The sequence below is a fragment of the Varanus komodoensis genome, unplaced genomic scaffold, assembly GCF_004798865.1.
Source record: "Varanus komodoensis strain SLA01 unplaced genomic scaffold, ASM479886v1 scaffold18_3, whole genome shotgun sequence".
NCBI lineage: Eukaryota > Metazoa > Chordata > Lepidosauria > Squamata > Varanidae > Varanus > Varanus komodoensis.
In genome coordinates, this window is record NW_025335549.1 from 12730498 (window position 1) to 12748504 (window position 18007).

General features: G+C 45.4%; 1 protein-coding gene across 1 annotated transcript; it reads left to right on the forward strand.

Moving 5' to 3' along the window:
• Nucleotides 1-3071: 3071 nt before the first annotated feature.
• ITM2A (integral membrane protein 2A) lies at nucleotides 3072-17098 on the forward strand. The gene is made up of 6 exons (XM_044427291.1): nucleotides 3072-3273; nucleotides 10311-10442; nucleotides 12157-12336; nucleotides 13422-13532; nucleotides 14188-14338; nucleotides 16024-17098. Exons 1-6 carry the CDS (start codon nucleotides 3190-3192, stop codon nucleotides 16110-16112), a joined length of 747 nt encoding a protein of 248 aa, XP_044283226.1. The 5' UTR covers nucleotides 3072-3189; the 3' UTR covers nucleotides 16113-17098.
• The last annotated feature ends 909 nt before the right edge of the window (nucleotides 17099-18007 follow it).

Here is an 18007-nt window from a genome sequence, read left to right on the forward strand (position 1 = left end):
TCACATAAAGAAAGGCTAAGGTCAAAGACAGGGTCTCTGATGCAACTCAGTATCGGGAGAGAAAATGCTAAGAAATAACCTAGTAGAAATTCTAGGAAATTCAAGCTCTGTCTTCTGTTGGTTGGTGTTGTGCCTGAAGAACACACACCAAACAACCAAACCTTCTTATGTTGTCATCAATGCATGAAGGTGTCTCAGCAAGTGCAACAGCTTTTGTTCACCCTCAATGAATAGGCATCTCAACTGAAGCCAGGCTGGAAATAGCACTGTCAGCACCTTGTTCCCAAATGTGTGGAGTTGGTTGTTTTGACAGTGCTTGCACATTATCAGGACTCTCCTGTATTCATTACTTTGCATGCTGCTGGCTTTGCAGCTGCTTCTGAATCAGAAAGCTTAACAAAAATGGCCTCTTTTGCCAAATACTACTCTTAAAAAAAGATCGAAAATATACAGAACTGAAGCACACTTTACTGAATTTCCCTAAGTAAGACATGTACTATTGTTAATGCATTACATTTATACCTCACCTTACTTCCTCCTGCAAGGAACCCAAGGTAGCTTAGGTAGGTCAGGCTAAGAGTCTGTGCCTGGCCCAACGTCATGCAGTGAGTTTCATGGCCGAGACCAGAACCTGGATTTCCCAAATTCTACTCCAGCATTCCTCCTCCCTGGAAACATGTGACTGATGTATCAGATTATCTCACAAGAGATGCAACAAAATTTTTCACTGCCACTTACTTATCCGAGCTGTGAGCAAATCAGCTACATTGCCAAGCTGTTCACAGATCCATCAAACTCTGCCCTTGCCTTCCCCAGTCATGCTGGGAAACAGATGCTGGGAATAGCAGACCAAAGCAACTGGAAGACACCAAGCTGCAGAAGTCTGGGTTACTCCATGCTGGCTTATTTACTGCTTTTGTTAGTCTCATCTCTGACATATGCCCTCTGCCTGCCCTCCAGGCCATCCTCTCCTGAACAGATATGTTAGAAACATAGAAAACAGAGCGAGTCAGAAGGGGTCTCCCGGGCCATCTAGTCTGACCTCCGGCACTAGCCGGCTCCGCTCATGACATGCCCACCATGTGGACGTCCAGCCTATCCTTGAACACCTGCACCGATGGGGCCTCAACCACCTCTGGTGGAAGCCCATTCCACACCCTCGGGGTCCTGACTGTCAGGAAGTGCTTTCTGGCATCCAAATTGAACCTTGGCTCCCTGAGCTTTGCTCCGTTGGAGCGCGTTCTGCCTTCCTCTGCAGGGGAGAACAGGTCTCTACCCATCTCCATGCGACATCCCCTCACATGCCTGTATGTCGCCAACATATCCCCTCCAAGTCTCCTCTTCTCCGGGCTGAAGAGACCCAGTTCCCTCAGTCTCGCCTCATACGGCATCCCCTGCAAACTGGCCACCAACCTTGTGGCCCTACGCTGCACTGACTCCAACCTGGCTGTATCCTTTTTGTAATGAGGGGCCCAAAACTGAACACAATACTCCAAATGTGGGCGCATCAGAGTCGTGTAGAGTGGTAGTAATACCTCTCTCGATCTAGAAGCCACACTTCTGGCTATGCAACCAAGGGTGGCGTTCGCCCTCTTGACCACCGCATCACACTGCTGACCCATGTTCAGCCTGCAGTCAACAAGTACCCCGAGGTCCCTTTCACAAGTGCTGCTCTCCAGCCACTTGTCACCTAACCTGTACTTATGACAGCTATTCCTATGCCCCAAATGCAAGACCTTGCACTTGTCCACATTGAACGCCATCCTGTTGCCTCCTGCCCACTTCCATAGTCTGTCCAGATCCTTTTGGATCTGGAGTACCTGCTCCTCAGTTGTGGCCACTGCTCCAGTTTTAGTGTCGTCTGCGAATTTGATCAGCAGACTGTTCACCCCTTTTTCCATGTCATTAGTGAAAAGATTAAACAGGATCGGCCCCAGGACAGAGCCCTGGGGGACCCCACTTGTCACTGGTCGCCATCCCGATGATTCCCTGTTCATGGTTGCCTTCTGCTTTCGGTCAGCCAACCATGCCCTAATCCACCGGACAGTGCTTTGGTGTATCCCAAAACTCCTCAGTTTCTCCACCAGGATATCATGGGGTACTTTGTCAAAGGCCTTGCTGAAACCCAGGTATACCACATCCACTGCATCCCCTCCATCTAGCCATCGCGAAACCTTGTCATAGAATTCCACAAGGTTTGTCTGGCAGGACAAATAACTTCCTGTTCAGCTCTTGCAAACTCAAGGCTGTGGTTCTTTTACAGAATCAACCTATCTTGTATTTGGTTTTCCTTCTTCCACTTTCCCTTTCCCTTCTTCCACTTTCCCTTCCACTTTCCACTTTCCCTTTTGGGGATGTGCCTGAAGTACAACAGCTTCATTTTTGGCATTTTTGCTTCCAAAAACTTTATTGCATGCTCTTGGGTTCAAAGCAAGCTCTCCTTCCCTGGTTTTAACTGGCTGTTAGATAGAAGCAGTCGTGCCTCCAATTCAGGCGGCTGCATCTACTTACTTAAGGTGCATCTTATGGGGTTTAGACAGGAAAAGAGTCCTATATCTCCCAGCATTGGCTGGCTGAGAAATGCTGGTTGCTCTAGGGCTTTTTCCCTATTTAAAACTGCACAAGAGTGCATCCTTTTTAGCAAGCAAAAAAAAAAAAAAAAGCAAGCAGCAACCAAAGCAAACCGCACGTGCTGCTTCACTACTGTTGCGACATTGAGATGCTTGAGGTTTTATTGTGACATCCGCAGCCTATAGGGAGCGGCCTCTCTTCTTCCTCTTCCCCGCTTCTTTTGCGCCGTCCGTTCCGTTGCCTGGGATTGGCTCACAGCGGGCACAGAGAAGTTAAAGGGGCGAGGAAGCGTCACTGCGCACGCGCAACATGGTTCGGCCGGAGCCAGGCGAAAGCGGCCCTCCTCTCCCCTCTCCAGCAGCAGCAGCTGCTGCGCATGCGTTCACGGGGCGGAGCACGTGAGGGATTGAGAAAAGGGAAGAAAGGGGAGGGCGATGCTGATGTTGGCTCCTCCCCTTCTCCCAGGCCCCGCCCATTCCGCGAGGTGAACGGGGGAGAGGCCGCTGCGCAGCAACCGGAGGAGCAGCGGCGGCAGCAGCAGGAGGCGGAGGAAGCAGCTGCGCGACCGACCACAGCCCCCGGGGTGCAGCCGCGCCGGCAGGAGGCCCGACCGCCGCCATGGTGAAGATCGCCTTCCAGTCGCCCTTCGCCCACAAGGACGAGCCCAAGAAGGAGGCGGCCGAAGCGCTGGTGACCGACAAGGTGAGGGAGCGGCAGCCTTGCCTGCGCCATTGGCGGAGACGGGCCTCCGCCGCCATTTTGTGCCTGGGAAAGCGGAGGCGGAGGGGGAGCAGGGTGGATGCGGAGCGGCGGCGCTCCCGGAGTAGCGCTGCAGGCAGGGCGCGAAATGGCGCCGGAGCCCCCCGTGCCCTGCCGCTTGCCTCTTCCAGGGGGAGCCTGCTTGCCCCGAGGCAGCCCCGGGGTCTGGCCAAGGCTGGACCGCCCCCTTCTTATAGGCAGCCTTTTCGGACCTGGAGGGCAACAGCATCCTCCTCTTGGACGGCGTCGAAAGGGGGGGTGACAAATTCCTGGTAGCCCGTGGCTACTCGCCCCGATGGCTCTCTGCAGGCACCGGTACCAGCCGCGTTGTGCCTGCCTGCACTCGTCTCTGGGGAGCGTGGCTGCAGGAGTAGTGCTGCCCCCTTAACCGCCTGCGGGTTCTGTGCACGGCTGGGTTGCCACTGGGGCGATGGGTATCTGGGCTTTGACCTCATCCAGCAGAAATTGTCCTGTGTTTGGTTTTGGTAGGGAATGGTCTGCATTCTCCAAAAGCTGCCGGGACCCACCTGTAGCTCAGCAGTGCTTTTGAGTGCTCTCCTTTCTTCCTAGATCCATTTATATCCTGACCTTTTTTCCCTGCAAGAAGCCCAAGGTGGTGTGCATAACCGCCTTCCTCTCCATTTTATCTGCAAAACACCTCTGTGAGGCAGGTTAGGTGGAGAGGCAGGGACTGGCCCAGAGTCATCCAGTGAGCCTCAAGTGGGGGACTAGAATCTGGGTTTCCCAAGCCTTGGCCCAGCCCTTCAGTGGCTTCATCACCCTGCTTCTCCAAACAGGGCATGGAGCTGGTTACTGGTGGGTCCTTTAAAACGGGTTCGTTAATGGCTGCTCATCAGCCTGGAATGAAATGGCGGGTGGGGTGCTACAGATGTGCATGTGCATGCACACTTGGTCGTTGCAATGCTGCTGTTGCAGAATGGCCAAGCTGTGACCCAGTTTTGTAGGTTTCCTTTGGTGCTCAGCTAAGAAGTACCCCTCTGCCACAGGTGAGCTCCATTGAAAAGTTGTGGGGGCTTAAAGTCTGCATAGGCAGAGTGCTGGTCAGTTTAGCTCAGCCTCTCATGCTGTGTGGGCAATCCACAAGTCATACCTGGCAGTGCTGGGGTTTGCACCTGGGTGTCCACATGCACAGAATGAGCTACAGAGCTTTTCCTAAGGTCTAGTCCAGGGGTGGGCAATATGGTTGCTTCCCAGATACTTTGTGCTGCAATTCCAGTAACCCCTACCCAGCATGAACAGGGCTCAGGAATTGAGACTTAAAGCCCAGAACATCTGGAGGGCACAAGCTTGCTGACTTATTTAAAAAAAAATAAACAGTGCAGGAGAGCAAGCCTGCATGCACATCCTCTGGTCTTCTTAAAAATGCATGCATACAGCCATTGCAACAGACAAACAGAAGCTGCTGTCTCCTTGGAGCTCCGTGGTAGATCAAACCGAATGCATGCAGGAAGTGCTAGGCTTAATCTTCAGCTATTGAAGGGCCTGTGCTAGTGTGAAATTGCACCCCTGTAGAGTCACTGCCAGTTAAACCCGGTCATTGGCTTTCAGGTAATGTGTTAGTGGGGCACACACATGAAATCTGGTGGGGCATGTCTTGGGCTGCTGTTGTATAAACAGTCATTTATTGTCATGGGGGTTCTTTGTCTTTGAGTTTTCCAGGGTGACTTACTAAAAAAATTACTACTTGGAAAACACAATAACATGAATTGCATTTCTAAGTTCCAGTTAAGCAGACATTGGTCTGTAGCTTATGTTTTCCACCTTTTCCAACTCCTAGAATTCCCTGTAATGTGACTCCTCCCTACAATAAGGGAGTATCCACTTCTAATTACTTTGGGCTGTCCTTCAGCTGGCTGCTGTTGTCTTCAGGCCAGATAGAGGAGTTTCACTTCTTATAGTTTTCCTACTTGCACAGCAGGGAAAAATTTTGATGCAGGTTTGCACCAAAATGGAACCTTTTCAAAATGGAAAAGTTCATGTTTTTATCAAGCTGCTTTTAAAGTTCTTTTGTCTGAAACGGTCGCCTTCTGTTTTGCAGTTTTTTAAGCAAAGGGGGAGGGGGGAATGGTGCTGGAGTCATTGGTGCATTTCACTTGGGGTCAGAGTGTGGCTTGCTTGTGAGTCCAGGTTTTCCAGCTGAAGACTTTAGGTATATTTGTATTGGTATCTGGTCTCTGGGGTCTTTGTAGATTTTGAACTTTTAAGATCTTTCTATAGTTCTGTAGACTTGGGAGTCCTACAGGCAAAGTCTCTGCCTGAACGCATACTCCAATTCTGTATTTACAAAAAGCAGAATATACTTTTTATTTGAAAATGGTTGCAAGCTTTCCTTTTCCTGTGTCTTAATTTCCTGGGACCTGGCAGGCAAGTGAGCCTTTGCCACTGCATGATATATGAAGGTTGTGCTCCTTTGTTTGCAACTTGTGTGTAAATTGGCTCTGGCTTCCTCAGCCACGCAGGAGCAGTAAAACAAAGTGCAGTAAATCAAAGATAAGCATCTGCCAGACTTACAGGCCAAAACATTTAGAGAGCCGCAAGTTGCTCACCCCTGTGCTAGCAAAAATGGTTAACGTTTCCTTGTAGCTCATATGCCCAACCAAAGCTTTTAACTGCATGCGTAACTTCCCTGTAGTGCATACCACAGAGTCTCTTCCCACCTCTCTGCTGAACTGAGCAGAGCAGTTGTTCCCATTTCACCACTCCAGCTGTCCATACATGGTGCCTTCTTAGGCCATGGTATATATGATAGAGAAGGACTTGAACTCCTGAACCCAAACCAGCTGCAACTCTGTTCTAAACAACTTTTTTCTAAACCGTGTGTGTTTCCCTATGTGTGTGTTTATATAATTACAGGTGCAACCCAGCTCTAATTGCTAGTTTTCATTGACTATTTTAAGTTGTAGCATCCTGCTTGAACTGAGTAGAATATTATATAGGCATTTCACCATCAGATCTACTTCCTGCCTGTGTAAGAGAAAAACTCTAGGGCAGTTACCAAAATAAACAAAATGAAAACCAAATATTTGTATTTTATTTTCCTTATTTATAAGGTTTGTGTACAGTGCTCTCATCCTCATATGTATCCATGTGCTTTTGGTTTGTCAGTAAAGCCCTAAAATGGAAGACAACTGGAACTCAATAAGTGAAATCCATGTCAATTATGTAGTTGTAGCTAACAAAATATCCCAAGGGTTCATGGTGGCAACACTGAAAACCAAATAATCTAGTTTGCATAAAAACCAGAAGCAAGTTCTTTGTAGGCTAAACCTAGATTTGGACCACATTCTTGCCCTTACCTGAGACAAAATGAACACAATAAGATGTTTGAGAATGAAATCCTTATGTGGATGGGATCCCACTATATATTCAGTTCTGAGAGAAAGGTTTACATGTGAAATGGTGCGTCAGAGTTATGGATGGATCCATATGTGCCATGGTCCTAAACACATAGGCACCCAAGATTTCCTTTAGCAAATTATAATAAAGATCATCTGCTTCCTTACTCAAAAGGAGTTTGATTAGACAATCTTCTTTAGTTTCCTGTCAGCCAGACAGGAGGAGGAAACTCTTTTCAGACTTCAAATGGGAAAGTTTTGTTTGTCACAGATGTTTCCTTTGTCCATGATCTACTTTCATTTTAAGTTAAAAGGCTGTGAACAGAATCAAAATGTGTGAGAACTCTGTCTTCTTTTTATCTTTGCATTTCTAGCAACAAGATGTTCCAATGTATTGCAATTCATTTCCAAGGTTCCTGTGAGAAAATGCATTGCTGTGTTTGGGCTTTTTGGTTCAGCAACTGCAGTTGAGAATTCACATAATCCAGAAGGTGAAGGCTACAGATCATTAATGGAGTATGTGTTAGACCCCAGGTTTGGTCACTGGCATCTCAGTTAAAGTATCTGTTCAAAGCCAGAAAAAGATTGCTTCCAGAGACCTTGTGGGAGCTGCTGTCAAGTCAGACCTTGATCAGATGTGAGAATAACATCCTTGTATCTTCAAATGGTGGTCTCACCTAGCCTTTTTAAAGTAGAGGTGTAATATAAGAGTTAAAATAATGAATGGTTCACACACTTCAGGAATTTTTGGTTATAGGAGGGCATAGTAGTATTTTATGTCTGTGTCGTAGTTTTTTTCTCCCAACCAAGCTCTGGTGCTGGAAGATGTGTGCCCACCATCTGGGGTGTTCTTTTTGGTGCTTCGAATTGCATATTGCATTCTCTTTCTGTAGGTATAATTGGGGCAGGGCCTGCACTAGAGGCCGCTTGAGACTTAAAATAGACAGCACTAGGCTAGGAAGATCAAAATCCTGACTATAAGGCAGGTTTTGAACTCGGGGTTTGCACTATAACAAAAACGCATGAAATGTCTGGAAAATGAGTATTGGTTAGCCCATAAAACTAAAAGCTCATTTATGCCATGTACTAAGTAGACATGCAGAACACATTCTTGCTTAGGGGAGATGACAACTCAGAAAATGAAATGTTTATGTTTGCTCAAATTCTTATACTTATTTGATGCATGTACTGCCAAAAAGAATATAATACTATGCAATTGGACTAGGTTGCTGTTCATAAGTTAAATACTGTTTCTGTCATGTGTAGTCTTGTAAAGCTAATATTTGGAAGCATTGTTTGAACACCTTGTGATGCAAAGAGCCAAAAGTTAAATTTACCATTTCCTGATTTTTCAGCAAGCTCTTAACCCACGCATCGATGGAAAAAAAGTTCCTCTGTTTATCTGTTGCCCTGTCTTCAGTATGCTCAGAAGAATGTTTGTGGTGTCTTATTTTTCAGCTTCATTTTCCTCCCTAAGATACACCTTGCCTGTTAAGTTCCATATGGAATGAGTAGGCTAAAACCACCCAGAGAGATTTGCCTTTTGGGCTGTATTAAAATGTAATAAAATTGGGAGTAGTAAATTTTCTAGTCTTGTTGTTACTTTTGTTGGGATTTTTTTCAGGTTGCTCTAAATTTATATCTTGGAGGTCCTCCAGCTTGCACTGGTCTAGTGAGCACTCAAAAGCACAGTACATCAGAAGAAATAACATGTACTTAAAGCAGATTCCAGTGGGAGTGGAGCAAACAAATAAAATAAATCTGTCCAAGTGCTGTTTAACTGCTTTTATTATTCTCTATAGTAACATGCAAGTATTTGTTTCTGTGCTGAAATTGAAATCACTGTTCATAGGCATGCTTGCTGCACCATATGGGGGAATCTGTGTTTCTTGGTTACACACCGGTATCTGCTTTCGTTTTGCTTGACGCTGGCTCAGTTGAAGCTCTGGACAGGTTACAACCGGAATATTTGATGGTTGACTTTGATTTTCCAAGGGGCTTACATGAAGCTAAATGACATATTTAAAACTGGAAAAAGCTTCCTGGTTTCCTGTATTCTAGCATTAAATTTCAAGGTGCTTGGGCAGACTAGTAAGTGGCATCTTCCTTTCTGTATGGACACGCCATGAAACTGTTGATTACCTGTGGAGCAAAACCTCAGTTGTTCTGGGCCAAGAACTAGATTTTGAAATACTTGAATCCAGTCTGCTAGTTCACTAAAACAAATCCCCAAATATTTTGGCTGCTAGTCTTGCTGCTTTTGCACTAGATTTATTTTTCACAGTATCTTTTAGTTTCTAGAAAACACCAGATTAATGTTTGCATAACAGCATTTGTTCTGACTCTGCTGCTAACACTTTTTTTGTGGCTCATGACATGTTCCTCTTCTAAACCTAAGAATGGGCAAAATAGTGAACAGAGTTCTCATCTCACTACTTTTAAGACTATTTTCACAGCATTTTGATCATTGGAGTAGCTGAGACCCAATTAAATACAGCTTGGGAATCTTACAAAGTGATGAGCGGTGCTTCTTCTTGCACTTCTGGAACCACAAATTGACCTTGAACAGGTAGTTTGATCTGGGCGGTTCCTGCCAACAGCTATGCAACTTATGACGTGATTTATGTGAGCTGAAGTTATCTGAAAGAAGAGTGCAGTGTCCCACATGGCATAGTATGATAAAGTCCATTCATACATGGCACTGTGGGAAAAAAAATGACCTCTTCTGACAGTGAGGTTAGAGGAGGAGTATTTGTTCCATGTAATCTGGAAATCTTACGTGTGAGGCTTGCTGACAAAATTTTGCATTAGCGCATTCTGTTCTTCCCCGTCACTTACGTTCCGTGCACCTAGCATATTAAGACTGCAGAGCGTGGATGGGGAACCTCGGGCCTTTCAGCTATATCGGACCTGCTACACTTTCCTTCAGCCACAGTTTGGTGGCTTCCTGGCTTTTGTGATGCTTTTCTCCATTTTAAAGCATGAATGCTTCTCCTGAGTTACTGACACTTAAGAGTTTTAAGAAACAATATTTTGGCCCTGCCCCTTTTGCTTTCAGCTACATTCTAACCCGATGCTCCCACCTACCTCTGGAATGCACCCTGCAAGTGCTTTTTCTAAAATTGAATTTAGCCCTTGGGAAGAAAGTGCTCCTCCTCCTGCTATAAACGTTTTATAGGAGTAGCTGCAATAATGATACTTGGATTCATAGGAGAGGAGGTGGGAAATGGTGTTTAAAACCTAGTTGCCTAAAACTAAAACTTTGGAGCATTAGCATAGGCTGTGAGTAGCTGCAGTCTTTTGTATCTGACTTTTAAAATATGAAAGCCACATTTTAGTAGTCTAATGAGGAAGACAAATTCACTTGAACCATAATTTTATAAGATCGTGAGGAATGTTTATCTGCCTGTAGACTTGAAAGTGATATGTGAGTTGAAGCCTCTTGTTTGTGTTTAAAACAAGTACTGTGATAGCCTTCTGTTAGAACTTTCTTTAAGAGACTTCTCGGGCACCTCATCGTTCACCTTGTAGGGTGGTATCATCCTGCTGACATCCAGGAGGAATAAAAAAGAATCACGTCTCTAAGGCAACAAAGAACTTAAATGCTTTCTTTGTGTTCTGCAGGATCCAGAAGTTGCAACACATGGCCATGAACATTCGTCTGGAAGGTGTCTGCTGACCCTTTTGGGTCTTGCCTTCATCTTAGCAGGCGTAGTTGTTGGTGGAGCCTGCATCTCCAAGTTCTTCATGCCAAAGGTAATGGAAGGACTCCCTCCCCCTTTTTTTCTTTTTCTCCTTTTATGGAATCAAGTAGGCAAACCATTCAAGGCAGAATATACCAAGTATTGTAGAACTGATGTATAAGTGTGGTACAATGTAGGCATCACTATAGAATGGGCAGTGCAAGTGATGAGCCATGAAATCTGAGAGCAGGACGTCCAGGTTCTGTGCAGGGTGTGTGTGAAACCTGCCCAGAGGACTAAATTTAAGTCAAAGGTGTAGTTTGAGGCCCAAAGCATGAAACTCCCACCAGGGTAGTCTTTTGTGCCAACAGAAACCCATTTCACAGAAAGAAAGCACTTTTCCCCTTTCCCATCCTTTTTCTTTTCTTGCCAGGTCACCACCCATTCTTTTACCACTATCACCCCCTGCACAAGAAAAATAACCTCCACTCCCTGTCAGGATCCTTTCAAAATGCCCCTCCTGTGAATCAGACATAGCCTCTTTCTCTCCCACACATACAGCCCACACTGGTTCATGCAGACACCCCTCCCTGGTCTCCAGATTGCCTTGCCGGCTTCCCTGAGATGCCCTTCCTCTGCCTCTCGCTGGCTGACTGCTGCTCCTGGTAGCCTCTGCTGCTCTCTTGAGCCTCCCCAGCTTACCAGCCAGCAGGAGTCCTTTAATCTTTTCACCCATCACCCCCCCCCCCCCGCAGTGGCTTCTGTCCATCCTGCACCCACCTGTTCTTTTCATTTCCCAGAAGTGTTCAGCAGAGAAGCTGAATAAATTATTTTCATCTGCCTTGACTGCAAAAGATGTACAGCAAATACCCATTCCTAAATTGATTTTTCAGGTGGGGGGGCTGAGTCACTAGGGCAAGTAATGGTGACAAGGGATAAATTTCTAGGCCTTACTGACAAAAGGAATGCTAACAAATCACCAGGCCCAGATGGAAACAATCACATGTGGAATTGCTGATCCTCTAACAAAAATATCTGGTATATCCCAAAGATCATCTGCTGCATCAGAGAACTGGGCAGTGGCCAACGCAGCACTGCTTTTAAAGCAATCCAGGAGGAATCTGTGAAATTACAATCTGATTATATTAATGTCTGTTTCTTGAAAATTGGTAGGAAGTGTATTAAGATAACAAGATCAAGGCTGTAGGAGGACAGGTCCTGGTGAAAAAGAATCAGTGTTGGCTCCTGCAAAAGTATTATGCCCCATTTCACTAAACTCGCATATTTCTGAGAGTGTTGATCAATATTTGTACACGGCTGATCTGACGGGCATTGTTTACTTGGACTATAAAGTCCTTGACTAACGCCTTAAGAAAACTTAGCTGTAATGAAATAAGAGAGATCCTCTTATAGATTGATAACTGTTTAAAGAACAGAAAGGGGAGAATGGGAATAAAACGGTAAATTCTCTCAGTGGAGGGATATAAACTAGGACCCCACTGGGCTCTGCAATGTACGTAAGTGTGGAGCGATGCAGATTGTGGTGCAGAAATCCCGTCTTTGTGCATATGGGCAGATCTCTCCAAAGGGCCTCAGCAGTGCTTGCCTATTTTAAGGGAAAGGGGTATATTTCAACCATTTCCAGCGCTGCATCTCTTTCCTCCCCTTCAGGAGTAGTGACATGAGCATCCGCACAGCACTGTAGTTACCTCTGTGAGTGAGCGGCTTCTCTTTGTGTGTTAATCTACCCCTAAAGAAGCACCCTGGCTAATGACTTCTTTTTTTAGCACAAACCATTCCGTGGGCAAATGTGCTATGTGGGAGAGGAGAATCAAGAAGAGCCGTACTTCTTGCCCATTGCTGAAGAAGCAGATATCCGGGAGGCTGATAACGTAGCCATCATTGATGTCCCTGTTCCAAAATTCTCTGACAGCGATCCCGCAGCCATTGTTCATGATTTTGACAGAGTGAGTGGCAAAAAGTCCGGCTTTTTGGCGGTGGGGGAAATTTAGTGTTCAGTTTTGGTAACAGGTAATGCGATAACCCCCATCCTTCTGTTCAAACGGAAAGGCACAGTTGTGATGCCCTTCCCAGAGGAGGCCTGTGGCAGTGTGGCTTGGTCCTCCGCTGGCCGCCATTGTCCACCTGCTCTTCCAGGTCAGCAGGGAAGAGGCGGTCACTCCAGCCAGGTGGCTCGAGCACTCTCCACTTCCCCACTGTCGCCGCCTGCTGGTGTGTGCTGTGCTCAGTCTCCTGTGGAGAAGGTTGGTGACAACACAGCTCATCTCCCCCCCCACCACACACACACACACGCGCACACACCCCACACTTGGAATCTGGGAGGGGGTGCTCTGCGCTCCACCTCTGCAGCGTGGCTTGGCTCCCGCCTTTGCAAAGGCACCTGGAGCAGGCCGCCTCTCCTGAGGTCAACAGCAGTGCTGCCAGACTAACAGTGGCGGGTCTGGGGAGAGGTTCATCTGTCTTGGGGCCTGCATTTTCAGGGGTTGCGCAACTGGAGTCCAGTTCGGAACGGGGGGCCTTTCCCTGGTGGTTCAGTGGTGACAGCCGCAAGGCAGCATAACAAAGGAGGCTGGGCTTGGCTGCTCACCAGTTTTCAGTACTGACCCAGGGGTTTATCATTTTTTCCTGCCAGACTGAAGTGATTAAGGGCACAATCCTACACTTGTTAAAGCAGGGAAAAAGTCTGCTTACTTGCTGGGGAATGCTGGGAATTGTAGGAATCTATCGGGCATAAAAATTCTCTTGAAATACGGTATGTCATACATATTTGAAAGCTACCAGCATCTTGCTGCCTCCAAAAAGGCAGAGGATCTGTTCCATTTCTTCAGTGGAAGACGCTTCCTCTGTCAGAAGGCTCCATCTGGTGGAGGGAGGGAATTTTAAGACAACTTCCCAGTTCTGGGGTGCTTTTGCTGAACCACTTCCATAGTTCTATAAAGCACTTTGTGCTCTAGTGTAAGTGCTAATTTTAAAATGTCATCTTCATTGTATATAGTCAAATTGCTAACCATCCTTGTACATTTTCCTGTAGCTCCTGACTGCCTACCTTGACCTGCAACTGGGTAACTGCTACGTGATCCCTCTGAACACTTCCATTGTCATGCCACCACGTAACCTAATGGATCTCTTTGCAAAGCTAGCGGTATGTATCGCTCATCTTATTATCCATGCCACAGTTCTATCCTGTCCTGGTGCCTTTTCTTTTGCTTATACTTTCATAAGTCTTACATCGCCTTTGTAGCAGGTTGTTTTTGCACAACTGATGTCGTTCAGGACTATATGTGGAATTGATGCTGAAGGTATATTTGAGGTAGTACAATAATACCTTTTTTGAGTTCTGTCAACAAGCATTTGCCCCTTTTCTGATATGTACTCTGGACCCTGTCTGTGTGATAAGGCTCCTGGTCAGTGTCAGAATGAACTCAGCCAAGCAGGGTAATTAGAGTTGAGCCCTTCACTGAGTCCAACCAAGGCCCATGCATAAGAATGATGAATAGTCCTGTGGTGACTTGTTTTCTTATAATCTTGTTCGATCATGAAACAGTAGAGTTGAAAGGGGCTGGAGGGCCATTGGGTCCAACCCCCTGCTCAGCGCAGGACTCAAGTTAAACTTCTCGATCGGTCCAGCTGGCTACAGAGCTTGCAACTATTTCCCTAAAAACTGTATTCCTTCCAGCAGACTTCATTTCCATCCTTAACTGTCCCTCTTTGCTGAAAGTGCTTTTCATAAATGACTTTGTGTATCCGTTGAAAAAACTGGCAAGCATTTATATTAGATATTTTATGTCTTTCCATAGACTGATTCTTACTTGCCTCAGACTTACCTTGTCCGTGAGGAAATGGTTGTGACAGAAGAAATTGATAATGTGTCGGAACTGGGCATATTCATTTACCAGCTCTGTGTGGGAAAGGATACTTTCAGACTTCAGCGCAGAGATAAGATAGTTGGTGAGTATTTCAGGTTAGGAAATGAAAAAAAAAATCTTCAGTGGGACTCCTATGAGCTTACTGAAGGAGCTTTGTTTTAGTCATCTGTGGAGTCTTTTAAATTTTAATTCTCTTGTAATGCTGAAAGCCATAGAAAGAAAACCTAAGTTTATCAAAAAGTGGTTGTACCTGGAACTCAAGACACTGAGCTAAACGCTATTGAGCCATTAGAACTCTCACTTCTGGCAGTGGTCAACTTTAAATTTCACTGTAAAGTCAGGACTTGGTTGTGTATGGAAGAACAAGGCACAGACAGGAAAAATGTTTCGGATCTGGAAGTACTAGAACAATTGAGTCACACTTAATAGCATAGTGTCAGGCTGAGTGAGACCTATCTAAAGAGGATCAAAAGCTGTACTTTTCAGGATTTGATCTGGACAATCTTGGGGTGTCCCTTGTCCCTGAGAGGCCCTATTTTGCTCTCTTGCTACAACAGAGAGGATGCCTGCAACTGCATCATGGCTTAACGGAGAAATGTCTAAATTCTGGAATGTGTTGTGGCACTTCCTGCTGTAATCCAGGAGCAAGCTGCCTGAGTAACAGCACCTTGGGAAACAGCATCAAGGAAAAGGCCACAGGATGGGAAATTCGGCAGCAGTGTCGATTGGGTGAATGCATACCCTGAGCAGCTTTTGCAGCTGCCAAATTGACAGCCATAATTACAACCCTGCTTTCATTCCCTGCAAAATATAATCCCCCAACTGTTCCTTAATATGACCAACTGCTAGCACTGCTGGAGGATTTTGACACACCCTCTCTGGAAAAGCTGGGGGATTCTAGCAGTCGGTCAGTCCAGCTAGAACGCTCTTACAAATCCGTGGGATGATTGCAGTCGCATTTACTTCCAAGGCTTTGTGTTCACAGTACCTTTGGTTATAGCTATCCACAGGTGGAAGTCGCTTCCTCATTTTTCCATTATTGACTTAAAACTCCAGTGCATGTTCTGCAAAGAGGCAACAGCAGAACTATCTGGAAAGAAGTAAATTAAGATAAACTTATTTTACATACGAAAGAATGATAGGCCATTCCATATTCATACTAACATGCTCAATTTGGTCCACATTATAGTAGAAAGCCCTGAGAAGTAACATTGCCCTGCAGAAGTCTTGGGTCTGTCTACTCTATTAATGCCCGTTCTGTACTTCTTACTGAACTGTCATGACCTTGTCCCAAAAAAGTTCAAGAACTGTAGCTGAGGAGGGTACAGAGAATTCTCGGTTTCCAATCGCTAGCCCTTGGTACAGAACTGCAGTTCCCAAGGAAGAAGAAATGACTGTTAAACCAGTTGAATCTATGTTGTTGTTGTTGCCCAGTCTCAAAGTTGCGCCCAACTCTTTGCGACCCCATAGATAACATTCCTCCAGGTTCTCCTGTCCTCCTCCATCCCCTGAAGTACACCCAACCTCACAGCCACCTCACCAGTGGCCCCATCCAGCCACCTCAACCTCTGCCATCCCCTCCTCCTTTTGCCTACAATCATTCCCAGCATCAGGGTCTTTCCCAATGAGTCCTTCCTTCTCAGTTGAATCCATAATGTAAACTAATTCCAAGTGGCGCTTTTAGCCCATAAGCAAGAATTTCCTGGAGGGGAGAGCCTGCGTCCTCTGAAATATGATGTGCAACTGATGGTTTTTTCCTCTGTCCAGGCCTCCAGAAGCGCTCGGCTGAAAAATGCCATTCAATCCGGCACTTTGAGAACTTGTTTGTTGTTGAAACCAAGATCTGTCAGCAGTGAAAAGTATGGTTGGAAACTGACAATCACGCATCTTCATTAAGAAGTTGAAGCTTTACATCTTAAACTTCAGAATTAAAATGTGCAGTGATAATCAAAAGCCTTATGCTTTTTTGTGAATTGCTTAGATAAAAAAAAAAGGACGCAAACTCCACATTCACCATACTTTTTTTTTCATTTGGACCCCTGGTGCTGATAAATTTTCCAGATACCCATTTTGAATAGAAACTAACATTTAAACTGAAAACTGCTTACTCACCCGAGTGTCTGTTGCAGTCTTTTCTTAAAGCAGGAATACAAACATTTGCGTGCATACAATGTAATCAAAATCACCACTTGACTTCACAGGATGATGAAACTAATGTATTAATCCCTGTTTTGCACATTTTTGCATAGATCTGTAAAACTGTTCTGCACTTGGCCTCCTGGTAGAAACGAACACATTGAGACTTCTAAGGTTTTTTTGAACTTCATGTGTGACGCATGTAAACTTTAACATTGGTAATCATAAGCGGCTAACCTGGCTTTTTTTTTCATTTTGTGCAATTACTGTATTGAACTTGTATGTATATTTGGATCCTCCCCTGAACTGACCCTGATACTTCTTTCCTCTTTTGGTTTTTGTGGTATTTAGTTCTATATTGAGGCACAGTTACTCTTTAAAAGCTTTTATGTTAGTATTTTGGCGCTGGAATAGTTTTGACATCTTAACCTACAAGCTTATGTAATTATTTCCTGATTTGGCCCGATTGTCAATGTTTCCGTAGATGTAAATTCCCTCCTAGCCTGTCTTATGAAACTTTTAGAGCAGAACTTCTTATAAACAAGGTAGCACTAATACTGCAAGCAAAAGTATTATCTTTGCTTAGGATTGTGGTAAAAAGATGGTAAAAGGGATTGCTAGTGAGCTGCTAAGTTGAGTGTTTTATAAGGGACTTTATATTTCACACAGATTCTGCAACCCTCTAATAAATGTTTCTTTAAGAGTATGGTGGTAGCCTCTTTGTACAAGAAAAATTACTGTGAAGCAAGCGTGCTCACCCTCTCAGGTCACCCCTCTCCTGAAATGGCTGTACAGGAGTGCAGGATAGAGGAGGGGGCGCACAGTGCAGGTGCACTCAAGTTTGTCTGCCTGTCATTGATCTCAAGCTGTAGGCATTTCTGGTGGGTCACCCAAGCCAAAGGCGTGTTTGAAGAAGTTAATCCTTGTGAATGGCTTAGGAAGACTGAATACATTAGGCTTTGGGTTTCCTGGCCTCTCCAAATAATTATGTGCATTGCCTACAGTTTAGAGAATAACAGACACACATGGTTTCCATAAATTAGGCTGTGAAGTTCACCTTTCCCTGATGGAGAATTTGGGTGGTCTTTTAGAAATTTTCTCCTTCACATTTTACTGTCCCTCATGGTTTGTGTGTACATCCAAGCTCTTAATTTTGAAACTGATCATAGAATACTAGACTTGGAAGGGGCCAGAAGGCCATTGGGTCCAACCCCCTGTTCAGTGTAAGACTCCCAGTTAAACCATCCATCTCAGATGGCTGTCCAGTGGCATCTTGAATGCTCCCATTGTGGGGTCATGGGTTGCATTATTTGCATTGTTGTGCTGCTCTAACAGTGAGGAAGCTTTTCCTGATGTTCAGATGGAACCTGGCTTCCTGTAACTTGAGCTCATTATTCCGTGTCCTGGTCTCTCAGATTGAGAAGAGATCCTTGCCACCACCTCTGATAGAACCATTAAGTACTTGAAGAGCGCTATCCTGGCTCACCTTAGTGTTCTCTTCCCAAGGCTAAACATGCCCAGTTCTTTCCATTTCTTCTCACAGGGCTTTGCTTCCAGTTCTGGATCATCCTTGTTGCTTCCTCTGAACCCTTCCCAGCTTGTCTGCATTTGCTGC